Source organism: Marmota marmota, unplaced genomic scaffold (assembly GCF_001458135.2).
Source record: "Marmota marmota marmota unplaced genomic scaffold, marMar, whole genome shotgun sequence".
NCBI classification, from domain to species: domain Eukaryota; kingdom Metazoa; phylum Chordata; class Mammalia; order Rodentia; family Sciuridae; genus Marmota; species Marmota marmota.
In genome coordinates this window covers 6,098,101-6,117,885 of record NW_026000057.1, presented here as the reverse complement: position 1 = coordinate 6,117,885, position 19,785 = coordinate 6,098,101, and the positions used below count along the sequence as shown (strand labels likewise).

General features: G+C 43.5%; 1 protein-coding gene across 3 annotated transcripts in view; it reads left to right on the top strand.

Annotated features, from left to right (window-relative positions):
- The window catches only part of Nr3c2 (nuclear receptor subfamily 3 group C member 2), a 325,701-nt gene that overhangs the window by 288,967 nt on the left and 16,949 nt on the right, over positions 1–19,785 (top strand). For all 3 annotated transcript variants that reach the window (XM_048813488.1, XM_048813490.1, XM_048813489.1), the window contains exon 8: positions 5,655–5,812. In XM_048813488.1, coding sequence (XP_048669445.1) covers positions 5,655–5,812 — 158 coding nt within the window. The remainder of the gene's footprint in view (positions 1–5,654; positions 5,813–19,785) is intronic.

The window sequence follows — 19,785 nt, the reverse complement described above, 5'->3', positions numbered from 1 at the left end:
AATTTTTAAATTTTTATTTTACATACATATGTATTCGTTTAATTTTTCAAGTTACGTCAGATTATGTTGGGGTAGGGGGTACTAGGAATAAGGTTGGGAAGGGGATTGGACCAGATCATCTGGTGCCTGTTGAGGAAATCCAGATTGTATCAGGCAAAAGTAATGCAATACCGAAGGCTCCTGAGCAGCAGGGCAGCAGGATCAAAGCTTCATGGCTTCATGAAGATGTAGCTAGTGATAGAATGGATTAAAGGGGAAGGGGAGGCAAAGACAGGCAGAGAACTTAGCCTGACTGGAAGATCAGGGACCTGCTGGGAGGCTGTGGCCACCTAGGCCTGCCTTGATTGGTCGTATGATGGACAAGAACAAGTGCATTCAGGAAACAGGGCAGAGTTGGCCTTGGCGGCTGACGAAAAGGGGGAGTGAAAGTGGTGTCGGTCAGAAGTGACACACAAGTTTAGTCACAGCAAAATGACCACTGTGACAGTAAAGCCACTCGTAGAAATACATGTTAGGACTTGGAGAAGATTTTGTAGAATGTAAAACAAGTTCTGTTTTTTGATGGGTTAATTTATTGATGTCAATTCTGTATCCTGATAGAGATGACCGGAAGATGGGGAAAATTGGGGACTGGAACTTAGAAGACAAATTTGAAATATAAATCATGCTCATAAAAAATCATAGTTGAAACTCAAAAGTTTCATGGGACTGGTCATGGCATAAAGAAAAGGAAAGAGCCTATTAAGCTTTGGTGGAAGTTATGGCAGCGTCTGAAGGGACAGAGACAGACTGTCACAGAGGTCGGCTACTGGGACGATATAGAACTGGACGCCAGGAGCCAGCCGAGCATTCCCAGAAGGGGTATGACTAACGGTGTGGCTTGCACAGAGAAAACTGAGAACGTCTAGAGAGGCTATGGGAGTTGACCATCAGGCCTCAGACAGGTGCCAGGTGGCCAGCGACTTGCAGATTGACAGGAAGCTTTTTTAGGCTTCTGGAACCAAGTAGGAGAAGAGAAAGTCGATAGCATGAGGTGGCAGGGCAGACGGGGGGGACAGGATTAGCCTTGGCGAGGACATGGGGCGCTTATTCCTCAGACAATGACACAAGGCCTTTACAAACAGAAGGGAAAGAATTTGAGGAAGTTCACATGAGACCAGGGCGAGGCCCAGAGGACAGTATGGAGAGGACCGCTCTGAGCCAAGTGCTGTTGCCTCTGAGGTAACAGAAATGTCCTGGGTGTCAAGAACCAGCAAGGGCGCCACTGTGAGTGTTATGGCCTTCAGAGGAGAGGGCATCGGGTGTGAAGAGAAGAGACCGTCCAGTTCATGCCTAGCCCTCGCTGGGGCCTGGGCGCCAGGGACTTGGAGAGGGACAGTCTTCTGCAAAGTCCTCTGGAATAAATAGGCCCAGGCAGCCTGATGGAATGGGTCAGAAGGTGCGTTATTTCCAGCAGAGAAAGACGAGGTCTGTGGGAGCGGGAGCCAGGCCAGGGCGTGGTGAGGGGTGCAGGGGCGACTGGGTAACGAGCAGGCCTCTCTGCGTCCAGCACCTGACTCTGTCCAGGGTGTCTCCACGTGGTCTCAATGCAGTGCTTGCAGTAGCTCTGGGACATTGACAGCCCTGAAGTAAGATAGACAGGGGCGGAAATGTAGAAAGCAGACACAAAGGAAGGACAAGGAAATACAAATTTAATTCAGAAGTTCTATAGACTTTCCCAGCCAGTCTCTCTCCCAGGCCCCTCACTCCAGCATTTCTTGGGAAATCTGTAAGTCCACCTGTCCACTGTCTGTCAGCCCACCAATAAAGAGATAAAGCCAAGAGAGACGATGACGTTTTGAGAAACCTATCACTTAGGGGACCTTCGAACTCATCTACTGATCAGATCATGGAGACCACATCAGCCTGATCACCATAAACATTTCACGATCATCAGACTGATGGCATCTTCCCATGCCCACCCCTCACCAAGTTTCTTTTCAAAAGGACCCCGAAAACACATATCTCTCTCTCAAGATGGCCCACATTCTCCCTTGAATGTGTCTTTCTTTCTTTCCTAAATAAATCTTTCTGCCTTTACTGACCGGTGTGACATTTTCCCATCACATATGTCATGGACCCCAGCTTCTCCTGAGTTGAGCTTCCCCTCTCTTCCTGGGAACTCCTTGGGACCCTCTTGCAGGGATACCTCTTCTCCCATGACAGCCCCATTCTAAAACTGGCAAACTAGAGGCAGCTGAGTGTCCTGTGTGGATTAGGAGTCAGACCCTGGGTTTGGGGCGTCATATCTGGTGGTGTTGTCCCTACCCTCCCAGGAGCCAGGAGCTCAGGCTGATTGATTGATTGATGGCTGAGGTGCAGGACGGCGTTGGCGAGGGAAGAGCATGGATCAGAGGAATCAGAGTGCCACCGCAGAGGGGCAAACCCATGGCCGTGGCAGGGAGGGAGCCAGCAGTTCACAGCTGTGTTTTGTTTGGCCAACACAGGTTTTTGGGGTAGCTTTTGGCCTTTTGTTTTGTTTTCGTTGAATGTGATGGCCCTGGGCAGGGCATGTTTTCTCCAGTTAGCCGCAGGCCCCACCATTCCTCATTAATTGCACCCAGCCCCGTCTCCTGCAGCCTTGGCCTGTGCAACCCCCTGTCTGCAGGGTCAAAGGAGCAGAATCAGGCTTTCTGTCACCATGCCATCTCCATTAGGATTTCTCCCATTCCTAATTGATCCTTTCTGGAGCACACTTGGGAAAAATAATCTCTAAATTCAGTGAAAGTGATTTCACTCCAATTTCCAAGCTATCTTTATTAGTCATTCCTGATAAGGGGGAAAATATATATATTTGTATGTATGTATAGATACATACATACATACCTATACAGACACACACATATATACATACACACAATATGTGTATGATAGAATGTAAGTGAAGTAGTATTTTCTGAAAATGCCCGTGCTACTAATTCTTTGTAAAATTTGACTACTCGGTCTTAATTGGTTTCTTATCCTTTTACGTCCATTTAGTTTTGTAGCCTCTAATAGATTCTGAGATCATTTTGAGGCTACCTGAATTAATTTCAGAGCTCCCAAGTAGCTCAGTACTTTCAAATCTGACTTTGTTTTAGATGCAGTAAAAGCAAAATGAAAAGGCAGGAGACATAAGAAGTTCATGAATCACACAGAACTGCTGGCTTTAGTAAGCTCATTTTGCCAGTCTGTGACAGAAGGCACCAACATCATTCTAACTGAGGAATGTTGAATTGCACACCTCAAGTCCAGCATATCAAGGAAGGGTTTTCTATTATTATTACTTTTTAGAAATGACATCAAAAGAATCTCAAACTCTTTATGCTTGCAAAGGAAAGCCAGCCGACCAACTTGTCCCTCAGTTGTCTCTGCTCTTCTCCAGACTGTAGGTTCTGGAGATTTTCCAGCAGCCCCGCTGCATTTAATAAGCAAATTCAGAAACTCTGGGCAGACCTCCAAAATATGAGGTTTTGCTTAAGTTCCCTTTATTTGTTGGTTTGTTTCAACTTCTAAAAAATCTGGCTGGGAAATTGGTACAATATATTTCAGTTACAGCAGTGAGATGTAAGTGATAATATTTGAAGAGATATAATTTTGAGACTTTCTGATAACACAGCTATCAGAAACATATTTAATCTTAGCTGACTATCAAAGAATGCTAAAATAGAGTAGGGATATTTATTTATTTTAATGGTAGATAGTTTTTAATGTATATGGTTTCATCCATATAAAGATCCATATTAAAAAATTAAAGGCTTGCTTTATATGATTTTATAACTTAAAGATGTTAATCTGCATGGGCAGCAAAGGCTGTTATTTGCAAAGTTTCCATTACTTTTAGAAAGTTTTTAGTTAAAATTTTGGCAGAAAGTGGATCTATAGCTTTACCATTAACTTCCTGGTTGTTACCCTACTGCTTCATGGTTGTTTTATTATACTTGTAAAACAAGATTTTAATTTCAAGAAAGGAAAACCTATGTGTTACATAACGGATGGCATTAACTCTTTATGTGAAAGTCTGATTTTTAAAACCACAGCTATTACTTCAGCAGCCTCAGGAATTTGTATCATTGCTGTTAGGGGGTGATTTTCTCCCCCTACAAAAATAGATATAAATAAATTTCAAATCAAAAGCCTCAACAATGAAACTCAAGGAGATTATTAACATAATAGCAGAAGTTAATTTGCAAGATAATTCATATCTTTATTTAGGAGAGCAGGTTTATTTGGAAACAGTATGCCTGGCTTCCAGGGTCCCATGCAATATTCAGAAACTGTCCTTTGCCATTCTAAAGTGCTGATGACCAGAGGAAATTATTTATTCCAGTTATGAAAAATTAGCAAATATGTAATTAGGAAATGAAAGTAAAAGCAGTTCCAAAACTCAGGATATTAATATCACAAGATGAATTTTCCTTAGGTCTTCATCTCCTAAAAATCCTCTAGGTGATCTTATTTTTCAGAGTTAAAGCATAAACATGACCGTCGGGTTGGCCATGGTGAAAAGCAAACATGTAAGCAGGTTGTCAGAGGAGACACCTTTAACTATAACTCTGCCTGACATCTCCTCCTCTTCCCTTATACCCTTTCTCCATAAAGTACCTTGATCTGGGCCCTGGAAAGAGCAGGACATGGGGCACTTGACATGCGTGAAGTCCTGTATCCCTAAGTCTTGTTTTGGGAAAGAGGGAAGAGAGTACTGGAAACTGAACCCAGGGCCTTGCGAGAACCAGGTACTACCACTGAGCCCCATTCCTGGCCCCCATATAATCCTTCTAAGTGAACTTCATTTTGTTTCAATATAAAACCTAGCCGCTATGTAAAAGGAAAGAAGAAATCATAATCCTTAATTTTCTACCTCACCAAAGACAAAAGTGATCATGGTGTTAGTCTCTAAAAGTTTCAAATCTTGTCTTGAGTGTAGAGCCCTTACTGGTGTTGCGTCACAAACCAGGACACAGACCCAGTGCAAGGTCACATGACAGAGCCTCCATGGTCAGGTGGTCCTGGAGCAAAGAATGCAGAAAGTGTCTGTGGTATGCAGCATCCTTCCCTTGGTAGAAGGCCAGTTTCTGAGAATATCTGATATTTGAACTTGAATATAAAGATGTTGCTTTCTAATGCCAGCCAGATTATGTGGGCTCTGGTTCTTTCAGTTGTGAAAAATAAAAATATGTTTTCCTGCCTCTGAGGCATTGGCAAGTTAACATTCATAGAGCACTTGATGACCAGCCACATAGTGTTATGGTTAAGAAACAGGCAATGAAAACAGACAGACCTCAGTCTACAGTATCCTACTCCACCATTTATTTATTATACTGCTGGTCCAGTTTTCTCATCCACAGAATGAAAATAACATAATGGTTATATCCTAATGTCGGTGTCAGAATTAAGTGAGCAAAGTAATAATGCATACCTGGTACATAAAAATTTTTCTTCTTTTGTGTAGGTATATGTGGAAGTGTTTACTGGTAGGTAACTACCATATTTATTCATTAATTTCAAATAATTGGGATTTTGTATCCAACCTTGTAATCAGTATGTGAGCTTAAAATATTCAAGGCCATTTATCAGCTAAGATGCTAAAGCTGTTTTCATCCTGGCAATTTATATGTCTGTATTCCTTAACACAGTTCCAAAGGATGGCCTCAAAAGCCAGGCTGCATTTGAAGAAATGAGGGCAAATTACATCAAAGAACTGAGGAAGATGGTAACTAAGTGTCCCAACAACTCTGGGCAGAGCTGGCAGAGGTTCTACCAACTGACCAAACTTCTAGACTCCATGCATGACGTAAGTACAGCCCTCAGTTTCTCTTCAGTGAAGGACACACACATACACACACATGCGCGCGCGCGGTACAAATCTAGACAACTGAGTGTTCAGGGCTTTCAGATGAATGAGGGTAAAGTGTTCAGAGAGAGGCAGCAAGAGTTAAAATCTGGTTAAGGAAATTTTTCTTTGCATAATCTTTGGAAGAAGCCCCATTTATAACAAAGGATATGGCTCTGTGCCCTGGACCAGGGAAGGTCCTCAGATCTGCTACAGGTGTCAGATTGAGTTTCACATTTTTTGCTTGCAATTTAGGAAATGTTTGGTTAACAAAAATGTTTGCCTTACGTTGCATAAATAGTGTCCATCTTCTTCTATAACTGTTAATCTAATAACCCAATCTTCCAAAAACATTATTAATGGTACGGGGCCAGTGTGGATCCTCTCAATCTTTGCCAAATTTTGAATCCTATATTCATTATTCTTCCTTGTATATAAATACAGAAAATAGATGATGAGGTCGTTTCGGATTTAATCAATTAAAGATGTAGTTGGGGTGTGTGTTAGCACTTTCTATAGAATATTGGTTTGGATAACTTGCTTTGTGTGGCGTTGAAAAATATGCTTTTGTTTCACTTTACAAGCAGCTTTTCTAACTCTGGCTTAAAGAACGTTGGTATGCAGTCATGCTAAAATAGTTCTGCATATTTGTAAAATTTCCATACTTTCTTTTAGAAAAATTATTGTCGATATTCGGCCTATATGATTTGAAAAGAAATTTCTTCAAATATTTTCTATGAAGGAAAACTTGGTGACCAAAACTCTTCTAGTGCTTCTATAGAAATAATGGTTTGTTCTTTAGAAGTGAGTTTGTGTCAGTAGAATGTCACCTCTCTGTGATGCTAAAGGTATAGAGTTCATTGGAAAGGAATGTCACTTCCAGGTGTTTTACCCTGAGACTCTCGCATATCATGTACGTTTGCCTGCTCTGAATTTCTCATAGGGCGAGTTGTCTCCAGGGTGAATTCAGTGATCAGTACTTTTACTACTAAAAAGGGCTTTACAGAGTGTAGTTTAGTACAGAAAATCTTGGAAATCAGAGATGATGGTAGGTGAGGCTTTGGGGAGCGCGGCCAACGATGTTCTCCATGACTCACACCCAAGGCACAGGGCACCGTGGCCACGTCTTCTCACGCATTCGGTGTTGAACAGAGCTACACATCACAGCCGATGCATTGTCTTTCGTTGTGATTTTTCAAGATGTTTCTTAGGAGAGATTCAAATGGGGCTCTGTGGGTCTTTCTTTATGCATTCTCTTATTTGGCTGGCACACGTGCAATATCCACATTAACATATAACCATCCTTACAACATACGATGGTAAAGCGATTTGCAAGTATGAGGCCTGCAACAGAAGTTAAAACTTGTTTCTTCCACACCTTTCTGAATCAGTGTGCCTTGAGCAGGATGGCACAGTGTCGGCAGTGAGAGGCCACCCACGGTGGTCCATGCGAAACCTCTTCTGCTACTTGGTTTTCAGCACCAGCGCAATGCTTGATGCAAGTTAGGAACCCAGTGAAGAGTTGTCAAATTGCTGTGTCAGAAATGTTGATTTACTGTAAAATTTCCCATGGCAAATTAGTATCTTTTTGGTTTATAAAAATAGAAGTATAGTTGATATACAAGAACCTGAACAAATTTAGAGCACACCACTTGGTAAGATTGGACATACGTGTAGAACCATGAAATGGTCACCACTATCCAGATAGTGAGCATATCCATCACCCCAGAAGTTTTCTCCTTCCTTGGTTTAGGCCCTCCTCATGCCTCCTGCTCCCAATTCCTTCCTACATTGCTTTCTAACATAGATTAGTTTACGTTTCCTAGTGTTTCATATAAATGGTACCGTGGAAGGGCCTTTTATCTTTTCCTGCTCGTCTTTCGCTGGGCATAATTCATCCATGCAACTGTAAACCTCAGTAGTCCAGGGGAGTTTCTGGTTTGGGATTTTTGTTGGTGGTGTTTTTGCTAAGTGTTATCCTGTGGTGTGTGTATCCTACAATCCTTTTTTTAACTACATGGACATATACCTTTATTTCATTCATTTATTTTTTTTTAATGTGGTATGGCGGATGGAACCCAGTGCCTCACACATGCTGGGCAAGCGCTCCACCACTGAGCCACAGCCCCAGCCTCAGTTCACTTGTTCAGTCACCTGTGGATGGACATCTTAGTTGTTTCTAGCTTGAGGCCCTCACAGATAAATCTGTGATGAACATTTATGTACAAGTCTTTGCCCAGACACAGACTCTCCCTTTTCTTAGGGGGAACATCAAACAGTGGAATGCCTGGTTAGTATCGTGGGTACATATCCATTTTTAAAGAAAAGGCCGGGATGTTTTCCAAAGACAGCTCACACCCTGGCTTACACTTAGTGTGGCGAGTCCTTTAGTTGTGACCACTCCAGCAGAGTGCGGGGCTGTCTCCTTGTGGCTTTTACTTTGCATTTCTGACTTTTCATATTCTCATTTACCATCTTTATGTCTTCTTTGGTGAAGTGTCTGTTCCACTCTTTGGCTTATTAAAAAAAAAAAAAATGACCTGAATTGACCTGAAGACCTCCCCGTCTCTCAGAATTTCCACTACCTCCTGTTTGTGCCACAGGCTGGGGACCAAGCCCTTACCACAGGGCCCTTTGGCAGTTGGAGACCCAACTGTAGCAACAAAGTGAATTTGATCGTTGCTTACTTTTACGGGTTGTGTTTTCAATGCTGTATCTCATGAGTCCTGATGTAAGCCATTGTCACAGAGCTTTCCTCCCATGTGTTCCTCTAGCATCTTTGTCACTGATACCCAGTGTCTTAGAAACCATGCTGTCATATTTCTCTCTGTTTTACCTGAGCATTCCACTTTGATTGGGAGGAGATCAGACATTTTGAAATTATTTGAATTCTTCACTTTTATTTTAAACTAGTAAAAAAATATTTGATCTTAAATGTAGCCTAACAGAAGCCTCTTGCATACTCTCTATTTCTATTCCAGAGAGAACACTGAAAAATGCATGGTAAGCCCAGAGGGGCCTTTCTAGTGTTCACACTTACTCAGTCTTGAGACTGCCTGCAGCTTTCTCATTAGAGTCAATTAGTGAATCAACGTTTGTGCCATCTTCTTCAAAGAAGCCAAGGGCCACACCACTCACTGACCGTGATCTTAGAGCCTAGTTCTGGCCACCTAATGGGAAAGAGAGCATTCGTTTCTAAGGGTTACATAAATAAGAGCCATCCGAATGCAGATCACAGTTCTGCTTAAAGAGCGTGTGTGCCGTGGGCATGATGGTGCACACCTGCAGTTCCTTCAGCTCAGGAGGCTGAGGCAGGAAGGTCGCGAGTTCAAAGCCAGCCTCAGCAACTTAGCGAGGCCCTAAGAAACTTAGTGAGACCCTGTCCTAAAATAAAAACTAAAAAGGGCTGGGGAAAAACAAACAAATAACCAAAAAAAGCAAACAAATAACAACAACAACAAAAAAGACAGAAAAAAAAAAAAGAGCTCATGGTATGCTGGCGTCCAGGACACAGGTGTACAGCTGTCAGGCCCCCACAGATTTCTTCCACATGGTGCACATGTGTGTTGGCAGAACAGTGCCAAGGTGGGTGAAAGGAACATTCTCTGAAAGAACAGTTTGACAGTTCAGTGTTTCAATCGGCCAACAGCTTTAATGATTCATGAGCCCTGGGAACATCAGTCTTTCCCCTAGGAAAGCAGCTGTGTTCAACACTCCTGGGAGTGGATGTATTTTTGCTTTGTCAGTGTTTGGGTGTCAGGTGCAAAACATACAGACTCCTTATCTACTAGACAGAATTGATAATAGTCACTTTTAGCTATTACTAGGAGTGGCAGTTAATTTCCTACAGGTGTAAGAAGTACATGTCTAATGAATTTATTACTAACTTCTGTTCATTCTTAGAGATCAAGATCTGTTACGGTCAGTGTATAGAAGAGTAACTACTAAAGATGATATTAATAACATCTCTTGAGGCAAACATTGTCCTTTTTCTATTAAACAGCATATGAATGCAGTTTTATTTTGGGATATACACTTGGCAAAAAAGTGCCTTATGCCTAGCAATATAGACAGTGCTACAGAGAATACAAAATAAGCAGATGACGCTGTTTCCCCCTCCCCCGCCCCCTTTAGTTTGGATTCCAGAGAGGCAGCTGGAGCATAGGGCAAAGCAGAAGGTTTCAGGTGCCCAGATTGGTCACCTGGGTGGTTGGGCCCCTGAGAGCACATGGGCTCTTGTGCATTCATTCCTCTGTTGATGAGCCCTGACCCTGTTCTGAAGGTGCAGCTGTGAATGGAATCCTGTCCTTAGGGACCTCACTTGTCAGGTAGAGAAGGATGTCCATCCCGTTGACAAACATATGTGTGTCTGAACTGTGAGGCCAAGTGGGCGGGGGAGACCTAAGGCAGGGCAGCCAGACAGCGGCCAGAAGCCACAGGGCAGCACACTAAGAGCTCAATAGCACACCACGAGCGGCGAGCTCTTGGGCATTCGTTCTAGGTCGACCAAGCCTTGCATTGAGGGTGTGGCAGCCAGCTGCGCTGGGCAGGGGCTTGGAAGACTTCCTGGGGTGTCAGAGAACTCATTTGTAGGAGAAGACACAGAACTGGGAGAATGGGTTCTCGGGGTTCCCGGGTGCTGGTGGCAGCTGGAACCTCCTAGACTCTCAGGTGTAGTGCTCCCAAGACCACCTAGTGATGGGGGGTGCAGTGGCGGCTCATTTGTAGGCTGCGTCTCAAGGATCAGGAAACCAGCATCTAGGAAACATTGGAAACAGTGCACTGCCCCAAGGCCCCCAGACTCTCCACCCCAGCATCATCTGGCACGCATCCTTTTTGTGAGCTGCAGCATTGCATCTTGAAGGCTTCGCATTAAAATGTCCTAGTGTTTAGCAGTTCCCCAGACAAACTCTTAGGCCCTCCTCAGCTGAAGCCGAGCTGGCTTTGGGTTGAAGGCTTTTGTGTGTATATATGATCATGAACCTTTGGCTGGGCAGGCAGCGGTGTGTCACTCAGTGCTGTTCCCCGCACGACAGGAGGGAACGCTGAGTATTTTCAGACCGCATCACTCTGTCTGTGGCTCCATGGGGGACCTGGACAGCTGGGTGGTGCTTCTTTAGCCAGGCCCTGGGAGCCAGGGCTTCCCTCCTCCGTGGCAGGTGGTGTGAGGAGCAGAAATCAGAAGTCTAGGGATGCAGTCAACCCCACTGGTGCCTGCTGGGGAGACTTCCTTCTTTAGGTGGAAAGGGTGTTAAGTGTCAGTGACATGATAACCAACAAAAGAGATCCCGCTGCGAGCAGTGAGACTATTAGCACGTTATATTTTAAGATTCTCGTTGCTCATTTAATTAGCAGGTGCTTTTGCATCCAGGCTGCGGGTACTGGCGATTTCCTCCATGATTCCACCATAGGTGGTTTTGAGAGAAACACACAAACCTATTTTAAGCATTTCTTACCCCATTCCAAGGAATGCGAACCACAAGTTTGGCTCGTTCCACCATTTATTTGGGCAGCCACTCACATCCACGTTGGGTTTGTCTTAGTCCTGCTCATCAGTTTCTCTTCGGGAAAACCTTCTGAGGCCAAAATAGGAACCCACCTCAGAAGTGTGACCACAACAGACAGAGAGCGGCCTGCAGCGCTGTGTCACCATTTCTCTCAGTAAACATGGGCACATGACCTCTGTTTTTTTGAGACTACAGTTTCTTCAGCTGTAAAATGGGAATAATGCCCATCTGATAGGTCATTTTTGAGAAGTGAATGAAATATCTGAGACATCTGGCATGCAGCAGGCACTGAGCAAACGTTCACCCTCTCTTCCTGTTCCTCAGGTGACAATGAAATGAGATTGATTCTGTGTTTGTGACAAAGTGCCCATGCTGTCAGGACCACACAGTCATGCCTGTGTGTGAGACAGATCGAGATTCAATGTCACATTCTCTCTCACTGAGCTAAGCAACTATTTAATACAATCATTAGCAGCATTCTACCGCCTTCTCCTTGACGAGACCATGACTAAGAAAGATTCTAAATAAAGGAAGAGTTGTTTATTCCAGAATCAGCTAAGTGAACACAGCCTTATCATCTCCCAGGGCACCAGGGGAGAGGGGAGGACACAAACTTCTCCAAGCAACCACTCTTCTTGAAATCTCTGCAGGTAAAGATTTCTAATTCAATGCATCATTGACAGGCAAGCTCTAACTCTTTGTGTATTTGGTGAAACCAGTGGAATAATTATTAGTATACTATCTCTTTTTTGGTTTCCCTAGCAAAGTAAGAGCTGTCATGTTCACATCTAAATTTCTGATTTTAAGGGGATGGTGTAAGTCAACATGCATTGCCCTGGGCCAGTTGTGCCAACAAATGATTATTTTCATTTAAAACACATTTATGTTTGTATAGCTCTTTTAAAAAATGCCTCAGATATATTTAAAATTAAAAATTGGGGGAAATGGGAAACCATAGGTCAGAACTTTCTGTTGTTGCAGTGTGATAGATAAATATGGAGTGGATGCCCCTTGGTGCAGTGAGAACCTTCTGGGCAACCCAAGGACTAATGTATGTTGTATGCTGGGAGCTGGATCTGGAGGCCTAACTGGAAGGTGTCACCCCCCAGAGAGAGATGACGTGTTCCTCACAAGTTAATGAGCTATGGGAACCGTCAGTCAGTGGACTTGGTGGGCCTAAGTTCCCCTAGGGTTTGCAGTTGGTTCATTTTGTGGTAGACGACAGAACAGCTGGATGACTGTTCTTCCTTAACTGTGAAGTCTTCTAATACCTAGGAAACTACATAAGATATATATATTTTTTTAGTACCAGTTGGTTCATGCTCCTTTCTCACTGACCTGTTCTGAACAGTCTCTAAGGGAAGGGCTGCCACAGGGCTCTGCTTCTCAGAGTGAGGCCGATGCCTCTGGGACCCTGAGTCACTGACAAGGAAGAGTCATGTACAGTAGCAACAGTCATGCCAGCACTGTACTGGTGGTCAGGATGCAATGACAAAAGGGGTTTGGTCTGTGCCTCACTGAGCATGTAGCCTGATGGGCAGTATAGACAGGAAGCTGGAATTTATTAAAGCCTGGTGTGAAAGGTGCTGACCTGGGCTATCAGGATCACAGTGGACTATCTGGAAAGGGGAGTAGCTGGGTAGAGAAGGTACAAGGCACTTAGTGGGGAAATGACAGCTGGCTTAGACCCAAAGGTCAAGTCAGAGTTTGCCAGACAGAGGGAAGCTACTCCAGACCAAGGGAGTTTACGTCCTAAGGGAGAGGGATGCACAGTGATTTTGAGAAATGGAGAATTTCATTGTATCTCAGAGCCTCATGGTAGAAATGGAGATGAAGAGGAGAAAAAGGAAGAAAGGGTCAGGAACCAAGTCAGGGAAGCTACTGAGGGACTTTAAGCAGATCTATGGAGAATCTAGAGCTATCCTCTCCAGTGTGATCGCCACTGTTTACTTTCAAATTAATTAAAAATAAGTAAAACTTTAAATGGAGTCACCCAGTCTCACTAACCACATTTCAAATGCTCAGAAGCCACATGTAGCTAGTGGCCACCCTATTGGACACACATAGGGTTGTGCCAGACCCTGCTGTGCTAAAGAATCTGTCAGCAGAGGACAAGAAGAAACAAAATAACCCATTTGGAAGCTGGTAAGCAGGTCAGAGAGGGTAGGCTGAGCAAGGTGGGGGACAGAGAGAGATTCAGGTGGTGGAATGAATGATTCCTAGATGAATAAAATGTGGAGGTAGAGAGAAGAGGGAGAAGGTTCAAGATGGCACCCCAGGATTCAGAAGAAGACATCTAATGTTACGGTTTGGATATGAAGTGTCCCCAAAGACTCCTGTGTCGAAGGCTGGGTCCCAGCGCGGCAACATTCAGTGGTGGGACTTCTGGGAGGTGACTGGATCATGAGGGCTCTGATATCATCCGTGGATCAATCCATTAATGGATTCATAGCTGAATGGACTTTTGGGAGGTGGTAGAAGCTATAGGAGGTGGGGCCTAGTTGAAGGGATGGGTCCTTGGGACCACGCCTTTGTGGACTGTATCTTGTGCCCAGCTCCTTTTCCCTCCCTCCCTCCCTCTCTGCTTTCTGGCTGCCATGAGCTGAGCAGCTTCACTCTGTCACACCTTCCCACCATGACATTCTGCCTCAGCTCAGGCCCAAGGCAACAAAGCCAGCCGAGCATTCACCGAAACCCTACGACCATGAGCCCAGACCAATCTTTCCTCCTCTGGGTTGTTTTCCCAGGTGTTTGTCACAGTGATGAACAGCTGACCAGTCCTCCTGGGCAGGGTGGAACCTGCACTCGGGAGGGAACACGGGGTGAATAAATTTGTGAGGGGAGGTGATGAGCTTGTTTTGGATAGATGGATTTGAGATGCCTTTAGGACACCTCAGGGAAAATGGGTGAACACAGAGCTCTGTGCATGAAGATGGGGACGACAACCTGCTGAGGGTGGCACCACAAGGGTGTCTCTGAAACCTGGGGGTGGGCAGGACTACCTGGGCACTAGTGCAGAGCAAGAAGATGGTCTGTAGTGGAACCCACAGAAAATACAGTTAGAAGGCCCCCAAACAAGGGGTGCCTACAAAGAGTCCAAGAGCTGTGGCTAAAGTGAGGAGGCACAAAGAGGGACCTTGGAGACAAACCAGAAAGAGTGTCCACATTGCACCAGAGAGGGCCTAGAGGGGCGGGGCTGCAGGAAGTTCCATTATCACAGTCTGAAAAGCTCTTCAGTAGCCAGAGCAACGAGGAGAGGGTTGAGGGCCGTGAAGAACAGCAGATTGGGATGAGTTGTGTTCAAGCTCATGAGGTTTCTGGTACCTGTATCAGAAGCCACAAAACAAATAGGACAGTAGTTACTTTAAGAAGAATGTTAAAATCATTATCCTACAAAGCTTCTTAGTAGAACTGCATTAATAGAAAAAGAACAACGAGTCTTTCTGATATATGATGGGACGTAGGTAAATGAGCATTTTGAACATGTTGAGAGAACATGGAAAGATTTTTGAGTTTATATGTTGAAGTAAGCAAAAAACATTACAACAGCTTAGCAGAACTTACCTGCAGATTACCCTCACACCATGTATCCATAGGCCCCATGTGAGTAAAATTGAACTAGTGGAAGCTCTGTCGTGTACTGTGGGTTTATCTGTGTGTATCTGTGAGCATGTAAGTGATTTCCACTTACAGTCATAGACTTCATCTCTTTTGGTCTTTCCTGCTTGGTAATGGTTTTCTATAATTGACTTAACATGAAATATGGGTCCTTTCCTTGCTCTCTGGTTAAAGGTTAATTTAAAACATATAAATATTTTCAGGGGCGAATTTTTTGAATGATATTGCTTGCCAAGGTCCACAGTCAAGCAGCATTCCAAGATGCAGTTGTACTAGATTTTAGAGAAACCAGGGGATGCAATCCTTCAATACAGGACATCTATCCTTCTTTATTATTGTATTTTTTTAATATCCATCTTGAGTAACCAATCTCAAAAATTCTTCATCATGCAAAACTAAAGCACTATGTCCATTAAACACAAACTATTCTGTACCCACCCACCCCACCTCTGGCACCCACTCTTCTATCTTCCACCTCTGCTGCTCTAGGTACCTCATATAAATGGAATCATTTTTGTGTGTCTGGCTTATTTCATTTAGTATCACACCCTCCAGGTTCACCCACGTTGCAGCATGTGTAACAATTCCCTTCTTTTTAAAAACGGAACACTACTCCTCTGCACGTGTATGCCACGTTCTGTCCATGCACTCATCTGGCTAGGGGCACTGGAGTGGCTTCTTCTTGGCTCTTGTGAATAACGCTGCATGAACACGGGGTATAAAATTCATCCTTGAGACATTGCTTTCAGTTCTTGTGGGTATATTCTCAGAAATGGGATTGCTAGATCATATGATAGTTGGATGCTTAATTTTTTGAGGAATGACCAAACTGTTTACCACAGTACCTGCACTGTTTCTTGTTGCTGCCATGGGTGTGGACTCCAATTCTTGACACCCTCGCAGATATTCATTGTTTTCTGTTTTTTACTTAGTTTGGTTTTGATGGTAACCATCTATGGTAAGGTGAAATCGCGTAGTTTTCAATTTGAATTTCCCTAATGATTAGTGATATTGACCATCTTTTGTGTGTTTACTGACTATTTGTATATCTTCAGAGAAATGTGTATCACATTCACATCTGTGGCCCACTTTTCTTTTCTGGTACTGGGGATTGAACCCAGGGTCACTTAATCACTGAGCCATATTCCCAGATTTAAAAAAAAAATTCTTATTATGGGATGGGGCCTCACTAAATTGCTGAGGCTGTCTTTGAACTTTCAATCCTCCTGCCTCAGTGTCCCAAGCCTCTGGGACTACAGGCATGGGCCACTGCACCTGGCTGTGACTCACTTTTTAATTCGTTTTTGTTTGTTTTACTTTTGACTTGTTGGAGCTCTTTATCCATCATCAGATATACAATTTTCAACTATTTTCTTGCATTCCTTATTTTTTGACTCTTTCTTCTCTTACACACTTATAATGATAACGTTCAGTGACTTGCTTCTTTTAATCCTTAACTTGCAAAATTCAAAGTTGTTTTTGATGCAATATATTTAAAGAGAGGGGGTAAAATATTTTTTTCTGGAAGTTAACTGCTCCTTTTGCTTCATTATTGATTGACATCACATAGGCTGCATCCCTACAGGACATGTGCCACTGTCACAGGAATGTGTTACAAAAAGAGAGTAACTATCTGTAGGAAGGCTGGGGGGAAACCAGAACCCTTGTTCCGGGGGGGAATCATGCATCCCATTCCCAGAGGACTGTATGAGATTTGTGCTGTCACAGGGCGATCTTTCTGGAAAAAACAAAATTTCAGGTAGAAAAAAACCACAGAGGGCCGTGCTTCTAGAGGATCACATCTAAATCAAACCTGACACCCAGGAATCTCTTGCTAATCTCAAATATACCTAGGGGAGATTTTGGGAAACTGTCTCATTCTTTAACACCTGTGTCAATAAATCCCCCCTTCTTATGCAGCCTAAATCCTCCTCCTCACAGCATAATAATCACTGTGTAATACCTGGGCTTTACTTAGTGCCTTCTTTCTTAAGTCTTGTCATTAAATCCTTCTAATGTCTCCAAGAGGTGAGGATGAGTAAATATTACTATTTAAATTTAATCATCCCCTGTCTTAATTCCTCTCTCTATAAGAAGAGAATAATGGTAATATTTACTTAGGTTTTTTGTGGTTTTTTTACCCATTTATAGAGAGAAGAATGAAGATGGAGTGGTAAAGTGTGTTTTCCCAAGTTCATACAGGAGGCAGCTGCAGAAGGCAGGGGTTCAGGAGGGGGCAGCACTGAGGGGGATGCCACCTGTGAGTGGCAGGACCAGCCCTGCACCTGACTAGCTCTGTTTCCCCAGAAGGTCAGCTGTCACTCTGGCTCTCTCCATAAAGTGGGCATCCTCAGGGCTAGTGTTATAGGGCCCTGTGCTGCCCCAGGGGGTTCCCCAACACAGAGAGGCCCCACTGTTTGGCTGTTGCCATCTTGAAATTCTCAATACGCGTTGAACAAGGGGGCCCCATGTTTTCATTCTGTACCAGGCTCACAAATTACACAGCCTGCCCTGAGCGTGATATGAAATCTCCAAAGATCATGTTAATCAGAGGCTAGTTGGCAGGTGAAGAGCAACTCGCACTATGTGAGCAGTGTACCGGTGTGCCCAGGGAGGAAGGCACAGGGCTATGGAAGGCACAGGGTCAAGAGGATGTGATTATCACTGCCATCTCGGACTACACGAGTTGACTTTAAATGGCTCAGATTTAAAAGGACAGGAAGATGCTAGCTGGCAAGTGAAGTTTGTCAAAGTCGAGGTTATAGGGGCTAGAAAGTGTGTGGTTAAATTATACACGTCAGTCCTCATGATTCTCACAGTCCATGTTTACCAATTCTCCCACAGGATAAAACTTGTGACCCTAAAATCAGTGCTAAGGGCCCTTTTCCAGTTACTCACAGACCTGTATAGAGCAGCAGGACATGTCCCCCCGCTCCATGCACCTGCTCCTGGCCCAGGTTGGCAAGGCGCCTCCACCATCTTGTTTCAGCTCTCTTGCTATAAATAAGAGTCCTTTTTGAGATAGTCCTTTTCTATTTTCTGTCATACTATTGTGCAGCTGGGGGTTTTGCTGGTGATTTTTCTTGTTAATTTAGCTTCCATTCCCTGTCTGGAGTTCCTGAGCATAAGAAAGCTATGACATGGCTTATGAAGAAGATGTACATGAGAGCAGCTTTGTTCGGGCAGGAGTTACAGTGCAGTAGGCCAGGAGTCCAGCCTTTCAGTCAGTAGTGCACGTTTAGTGAGGTGTCTTTAAAGAGAGGCAGGCAAGAACGTGACCATGTGTTGATTATATGATGAAAATACTCTGAACAGACATTTGAGGGAATCTAGCCTCATCTTCCTCTGAGTAGTATTCACTATCTCAGTGTTAGAAGTGACTTTATGGGACATAACTTCGGAGAATATTGAGACTCAACAGTGACTATACGTAAGGACTATCCTGAAGGACAACCAAATGAAACACTGGAGGGAGCCTCTCTATTCAAATTGTAGACTCTGGAACCTTTAATCTGGATAATGTCTTCTTGTCGTGCTCAGTGCCCTTGGGGGGAATTTTTAAAAAACATTTCCTAAAGACTAGAAGCATACAGAATAATTGGAATGCTATGTCCAGCGACTACCATATTCCTTAATTCAGAGACCCACCCCCAACATTTTAGTGTTTCTGAAAACAGGAGGCATCTTAAACTTGACTTACAGGTTTTCAAATAAATAAAACCTGTTCTCTTAAATCTCTTATGAAATCTCCAAGGTGACTTCCAGTCCAGGGGTCAGCAGACTTTCTCTGTAATGGGCCAGATAGTGAATATTTTAGGTTTTCTGGGCCACATGCTTTTTCTTACTGCTATCTGGCTATCCCATTGGAACATAAAAGTAGTAATATAAATGAAGTGTGGCCAAACTTCAACATGTCACAGAGTATTGTTCTTTTTTCCCCCAAAACTTTTACAAGTACAAAAATGCAAAAACATTAGGCCAGATTTGGCCTGCCTGGCATAGGTAACCAACCTCTGATTGGTATCACGGAGTCAAGGAAATAAAACAGGCCACCTTGGTCTCAGGCGTTCCTACTTAAGGATGACCCTGGCCCACGGAGCCTGCTCCTTATTGCTTCATGTTCCCTGCTCCTTTTTTTTTTTTTTTTTCAGTATGAAATAAGGATTTGACTACTTAATCCCAGACTTAACCTAATATTAAAATTGTAGCATATAAACATGAGTTGGTTTAGACTTTTAGTTTGTTGGTGTAGTGTACATTTGCAGGAAAGATCTAGGAAATACTGAAAACAAAATTAGGAAAAGTTCATACTTCTATATACAGTAACAGGCCAATGCATTTCAAACATAACCCTTTCATTAGGTCTCCTTTGTTCAGCAATGTTCTAATTACCCCTTTATCTTTAAGCTCTACTTTCTTCTTTTCCATTGTGTCATTTTTCTTTGTGTTTCTCACATGTACAATAGACCTTATTCACAAGAAGGCGGAGCTGCGGTCTAGAACGAGGCTTATAGAGCAAGGAAACTTAAACAGGGTGGAAATTAAATAAATTTAAGCACACACACAAAAAAATTAGAAGGCAAATGAGCCCATCTTGCTTAGCACAGTGTTCAAACAACATATTTTTGAGGATATGAATGTTCCTCACTGACCAGAGGTCAGTGATTGCTGTTGTATTTTTTATACAAGTGGTGATGAAGAACAAATTAAAACATAACTTAGATAATAGGCAGGTGCTAATGGATAGGGACCAGGGTGGAGTGTGTGAAATGCCCCTTGGTTTTTCATGAGCCACTGGGCAGCACCTAC